This window comes from Chrysemys picta, chromosome 8, assembly GCF_011386835.1.
Source record: "Chrysemys picta bellii isolate R12L10 chromosome 8, ASM1138683v2, whole genome shotgun sequence".
Taxonomy (NCBI): Eukaryota; Metazoa; Chordata; order Testudines; family Emydidae; genus Chrysemys; species Chrysemys picta.
The window spans coordinates 43,118,631-43,125,615 of NC_088798.1; the positions used below are offsets into that span (position 1 = coordinate 43,118,631).

The 6,985-nt window shown below is 37.2% G+C and overlaps 1 protein-coding gene across 1 annotated transcript in view; it reads left to right on the plus strand.

Annotated features, from left to right (window-relative positions):
• KIF14 (kinesin family member 14) overlaps positions 1–3,292 on the plus strand; it is a 99,029-nt gene extending 95,737 nt beyond the window's left edge. The window contains exon 30 of the mRNA XM_005304371.5: positions 577–3,292. Within this exon, the coding sequence (XP_005304428.3) occupies positions 577–962 (386 nt within the window). The 3' untranslated portion in view covers positions 963–3,292. The remainder of the gene's footprint in view (positions 1–576) is intronic.
• Positions 3,293–6,985: the final 3,693 nt, after the last annotated feature.

Here is a 6,985-nt window from a genome sequence, read left to right on the forward strand (position 1 = left end):
TTTCTGTTATATAAGTTACAGGGACCAGGCACAAATAAGCAAATTAAAACCCTTGTTCCCATGATAATCTAGGTTGATCTGGTTGACTATATCAGCATTTGTTTGGTGGCTCTTGAAGAATTTAAAGATTCATATGAAAAAAATTAGTTGAGGAAAGAACTTTCCAAATAGTGAACCAATAGGATGCTATCCTGCTGAGTCTACAGACAGACTAAAGCAATATCTTTATTCCATTCACATCAATTCATTGTTGATTCTGAAGCCTAATTTAAAAAAACTAAATGTCAAATTTTAACCATTTCACTGCTGATCATGTTCTAGAAAACTCCAACTAGCTTCTTTTGGATAGTAGGTATACCTTGTGATTGTGTCAGCCTGGGACTATAGGCAAAGTCTTGAGACTTTTTTCACCAACTGATTCCTCATGTTAACGTCATAGTCTCACTATAGATTTACTAACATACTTTCAAAATACAGTATTGTTTCTAACGGAAATGAAAGCAAAGATGTGCATGGAAGTAACATGCTGCTTAGCAAAGTAGTAGAATTGGTTCTTTTTGCTTGTGTACTCCACAGGATCATACAGAAATACAACTCAACTCAGAAGCTATACAGAAAAGATTTGCATCTTAGCTGGGCATTTTAATAATTACTGCACTTTATTTAGCTTGCCTTCTGCTTCAGCAAACAGTCCTACTTGCAGAACAACCACGTCTTTTATGGTCACTTCTGAATTGGATTCTCTAGCCAAGTCACTCATTATAAGTTTTGAACTTGAACAAGGACATAATTCATTGGTATCTCAGACCATTTGTATGCAAAATACCAAGACTGAAGAAAAACAGCTTGAAACTGGTGAATCTACTTGGAAACGGAAAGGCGTTCCAAAACGCGAATATAAACTTCAGCCTTCAGCTACAAGTTCAGGGAAACTTTCACCCAGTGGGATACAGTGGGTATAAAATTAAGGCATTAAATATAGTAGACTCCTGAATGTAGGAAAAAGTAAATATTATGGGCTATTTTTTTTAATGAAAGAGAGACAAGGAGGGCATGTCAGTCTTTTATTTTAAAAAAGAAAAATAATATATTGCAGAAGGTTGAAATGTGTTGGTAATTTTATCATGAGCATGGACAGTGTTGTGTGAAAGTAAAGGACTTGAGGCACAAGAAGATATGGTACACTGCACAGGAACAAATGTAAATCCAGAAGACTTTACATGAGACCTACACTTAAGAAAATTATAAACGCGTGAGTATTTTTATTCAAACCTATATCTAACTGTAGTAAAGTATAGAGCAACGTACAAGAAGTAATCAGACAGTGAGTTAAAATCTAGTCCAAGAATAATATGTAAATACAAAAAATTATTGAGAAAAGCTAGGAAATTCAGTGTTAAAAATGGGCACTTTATCCTCCATTCATAATATAGCCTCACTTTAATGCATGATGATTTATTAAGGGTGCAGTGTCATCCTTACCACTATGTTTCCTAGCTTTTTTATTTTTGGTTTGCCAGCTTTAATATTTTTGGGAGAGGTTTTTGGTATCTGTTATCTTACGAAAGAATTGAAAGGCTACAAAAATTATTGGGTAAACACACATTTAAGGGGATAATTTGTATAGGTTTATAATCCCTTGGGGTAAAGGGGGGGGATTACAGACCTAAGATAACATTAATGCAGATTGACTATAATGATTCATGTTGCAAATTTTATATAGCAAAAACCAATTTTCCTTGATTTTAAATAATTTTTAGTGCTATGCATAGAAGTTTAGAGGCATAACACTTTTTTAAAATATACAAATAAGTCACCATGTGAGGCACTTGAGAATTATGTTGACATGCAGCCTACACTTAATATGTTCGTACGGAAATCTTAAGGCCAGGTTGAGCCTAGCTCTTTGCAGGTGCACAAAGGAAAGGGAAGGATACAAGGCATCTTTCCCAGAACCTCATGCTCCTGCGTAGGTACAGAGCAAAATTTGAGATCTCAGGGAAAGCAAGGACTCTGTGTGAAATCCTGGTTCCATTGACTTCAGTGAGGCCAGGGTCTTTCCCTCTCAGTCCAATGCTGGCAATGGGCTTACCAAATTGGGTGAGGATATGGCCATCTTCTCCTCTACACCAGTCACTAGACTAGCTCACTGCATCCCAAGTGATATTGGTTGTTTCTGGGAGCTTTGGTTAGCCACAGTCTGGCCCCAGTTGTACTAACGTTGAAAGATTTATAAGAATATCTTGGTGACTGGTTTACAGAACACTTATTATAATATTTACTTCTGTGTTCCTTTGTGAAATACACTCAGCTGTGATTCTCTACAAGGATAAAAGCAGATACCTTTGAGACTATTTCATTTTTTCTGTTCCTGTATAATAGCTAGAGTAATAGAAGCAAACATGTGGACCAAATCTAGGCTACAATGTGTCAAATTGATAAGCAGCTTTTCCCCTTTCCACACCCCTTTTGAGTTGGCTGTAGTTTAAAAAGGCTACAATACTTCTAGGTAGAGCTAATGATTGTTGTGAAAATCAAGAATAATGGTGCATTTGAGAAGTGTTTGTTCTTGAACTCTGGGAACTGAGAGATCATAACACAACATGTTCTAATCAGAGCACCTGATTTGCTCAGTGGTGTTGTCCATCCTAGTAATGAGTGACATTTAGTGCCTATTATCAAACCTTTCAACCAAGTATTCAGGGATAGCATGTTTCTTGATAGTGTTTTTTGTGTCGTCGTCCCCACCCCCCCTTTTGGAATGTAAAACTTCCTCTCAAAGATAAAGTTACCTCTCTTGATTAAATTCAGTCACCAGATCAATGCCATTTTTGTTTTGTTCCTTTCTCAGCATTTCACTTGGTCTTGTTAGTTAAGTAATAAAGTCTGAGTACACCAGAAATGATCCCCATTGAAGTGATATAAGTGAACAAACGGAGACAATAACAATATAAAAATTTTCTCCTGTGACTTTAGTAATTGGATGTTAAGAATTATTATAGGATGAGGTTTTTGTATTTGGGAAGCTGTAGTTATATAATAAGCAAGCAAATATACAATATGCCAAAGACTATTTATTCCAGTAAAAGGAAAAAATACAGTCCTTTTGCAGTCATTTCTTGAAGTCCTCTTGAATGCAGTAAAAGATCTGCAAAATGTGATTTGTACTGTATACTACAGCAACTAGAACACTAAGTGACCTGAAAAATTGGCTGTAAGTAAAGCGAGTAGAAAATCAATCACCTGTTTTGTTAACTAGAAATTTTTGTTTTCCACAAACATATTAAATATTGTCCAAATATTTTGTGAACAGTAATTCAGTGATTTTGGCAAATACTGTATAAACTGTATTTCTCTAGTCTTTGCTATTGGGGAAATAAAAGCTTTGCTTCAGTTTGTAATGCGCACACAGTACTCTCCTTAAAATTAATATAATTTAATATCTTTTCCAGAAATGTTTTGCAGTGCAGTTATGTTTTGTCAATGTGTTTTTCAGAAACGCTGACAGAATATTTTTATTGCTAGTAGCATTTGTCATTGTATCACATAAAATGTGATATTGACTGAGTTAATCACTTTCCATTTTCATTGAGAAGAAATGTAAAAGTTTATTCATAGCTTGACATCATAATCTACTGTTAGGAACTTTTGTGTGGCTTTTAAAAATAATTAAAAAGTGGAATCCAACATATGTTTACATGTTCTGAAAAAGTGCTATTTTGTATTTGACTGAACTTTAAAAAATGTAATTTGCTGTTCAGAATCATGTACTGTGTATATAACTGTAAACTATTGTAAAGAGTAGAATCAGATTGTGTAACTGAGATAAAAATTGCCATAATTTAAGACACTTGTAAACATTGTATTAGTTTCCATTTTTATGGTTGCTTTGAGACCTACCTAAGGTACACCTGCTGAGAACATAATAGTGTTACAAAAATCTGATAAAATATTTCACAGAAAGCTAAACAAATGTGTGTGGTGGTTTTTGGGGGTGTGGGGAGAGGGTCTTTCACACTGAAACAAGTTTCTTTAGTTTTGTCTCTGTTAACACACAGTATTGTTACACAGATGCGGGTTGGGGAGACCGAGTTTGAAGTAATACTGTAAGTTAGTATATGATGAAATCAGATCTCAGTTCAATGTAACAATACACATGCTTTCTACTTCCTGAGCCAAGATTGGTGGCTTTACTGTAGTCTCAAGTTCACATGGCAAAACCTTCCTGGAAGGTTTTCTATGGCACGTCTGGGAAGCTAATTAAATCCTTGTTTGTTTGACATCTCGATAATAGACTCCTTTATCCAGGAAAAGTTTCTTATCTTGTAAGAAATTCTATAGCTAGGACATGGCATTATGAGCACCCACAATTCCCACTAAAGTCAAGGGGAGCTACAAGTGCTTAGCATCTCTGAAAATCAGGTCCAGTATATCTGTACTGGAGTTATCCTTTTGCAGACCTAATATGCATCATTACTAAAATGCAGCCACCAATGGTATGAGAGGGCAGCAGCTATGTAGACAACTGACACAGCAAACTTTGCTATGGAGGGAAAAGTGAAACTTTGGCCAATATGCTGATACCAGGCCAAAAAAAAAAGTACATTAGTGCTGTGTTCAGTTTTAGCCCATTATCTTAACTAAATCTCTTGTTACAGTTATACATCACCAAAGTGCTTTACTTTTAGGGTATATACTGCAATTATACTGTATGTCATCAGGGTGAACTAGCGTTCTCAGGACCTATTGCATGTATACATCAACAAGCTAGCTGTGACTCTAGTAATGTATTGGTGTAATATATCATCAGGGAGAGGGGTTTATGGTCAATCTATGGATGTTGAGGAGTTTGGATCCTGGCAGGCAGATTATGGGATGTACTGATATAGCTATCAATGGTGTCTTATTAAACGGCAGTAAACCTGGGGGTGGGTAAGGTTCAGGTCAAGAGAGATGTCGACATGGTGGATATGGGTATAGCCTGCCTGATATATCGCAGGAATGAAGTAGAGACTGATATTTTCTCCTTGGTTTCTGTGGTGCAGAAGGTGACGTAATGTTACAAAGGCCTGGTGCATCAGCTACATGTAAAGCAAAATAGGCATAGTTAGTCTTGCTTTTGTGATGTGCTGCACTGAGAGATCCCTGGCTGGGTTGGGCTTTGAATCTACCTGGCTAATCTTCTGTTTTTCTCTCTCAGCTCTGGGGGAGAGGGCAGAGGGACAGGGTAGTATACGAGAGAGAGTAAAATGAACAACTGTATCATCAGCTGGGAATATTGTTTCCAGTCTAGTGATACGACTGCTTACATCTGCATCCTTATTGTCTTAACGTTCCCTGCTGGATGCATGTAGATCACAAAACCACCATACAGTTTAGTGGAGTTGCTTTTCTCTATGTAGGCTCAATACTATGGGTGATGCAGATGAAGACAAAGAGGCACCATCAGAGCTGTGTGAGCAATCCTGCACCATGCTAATAGCCTAGTTCTAATGTGTACTGGTAGGTTCTCATTTTAAATATCACCAAATCCACATAAGCATGGGGTGAGGTTGACCCCTCTGCAGTAGGCCCCTACAGGGCCCTGTGCATCACTTTTAAGGGTCTGTAGCATAAGTGGTGTATAAGGCCTTGTGTAGGCTGTTTGCTCAAGGGTGAATTTCACCCTTAATTTTTTTTTTAAATTATACATGCCTATAGTACCCGGCCTAGCTGCAGATTATAAAACAATTGTTAATCAAGACCCACTCCTCCTCCTCCACCAAAACTATACGATTATAAAGGGCTTACTAGACTCACCCACGTGACACTGCACGGGGTATAATTGGGGAACTTAGTATCTCCTATGTCCATGCATTAATAGTTTGAGTCCCTTGTGGCAGAAAAAGGACAGGATGTGGCTATAATGAATACAAAGATTATTTATTCCTGGTCCTATAGTTCTCCTTTAGGTTTGGAAATACAAAAGCAAAGTCTGAGCTGCCACATATTGGCACATACAGTGCCTTTCTAAATCATGTCCCGCACTCCACAGTCAGGGAAGACACTGCTATGTTCCTTGGATGCTAGCTAAAGAACCGCTAATATAAACAAAGGGGAGTTTTGTTTGTTTTTTTGAATTTTGCACAGAAATGAGAAGTGGAGTGTTATTTTTGCAGGATTGTTTAGATTGCAATTTCTCTCCGTTTGAGACTGTAACTCTGCTCTTTTTATAATTCCGCTAATAGTAGTACTAGTACTTTCCCTTTAGCTGCAAGAAAACCTTATTAAAATTACAGACCCTGACATCTTCGCTGGCAATAACATGACCCGAACTGAGCTACAGCAAAAAGACATCAAGGGACAAGTTCATCTCTGGTGTAACTTCAAAGAAATCAGGGGAGTTAAACCAATCATTATTGTGGCCCACTGTACCTGAAAAGTCCACTTAAATTTTTTTGACATGTGGACTGTATTTCTGAAGTAGAGTGTTGTGATCTCTCAGATGATTGGTTTTAGCTGGAAGAGAAATCAAAGCATGAACATCAGATTGGTTTCAAGTGCCTCAGTATTGTAAAATATTTTGCCTTTTCTCTGTAAAAGTACAACACGCAAACACATTTATAAAAAGACAGGTTATAATCACACCTTTTATAGGACACTCAGCAAAGTTTTCATATTAGGGCAAACTATTAATGCACTCAGAATATTGAAGATGAGGTGAATCAGCAAGTTGGAGCTTTACTTTCCTTTGGTTCAGTAATGGCACCCACAGGTAACAGAGGAGATTACAGCTACTTCATCTCACCAAATGCAACAGTAAGCTTTTGTGGACTGGGCTCTGCCTCTTTTTCACTTCATAATATACTGTAAATAGAAATGGTCTATTACTTTGAAAGGCTCTTTCTGTCTGTCTGTCTGTCTGTCTTTCTTTCTCAGCAATTCATTGTACCAGCAGCTTCCAGTAAGGGCTGTAAGATTATGATGCTAGGAGTGGTTGTGTGGG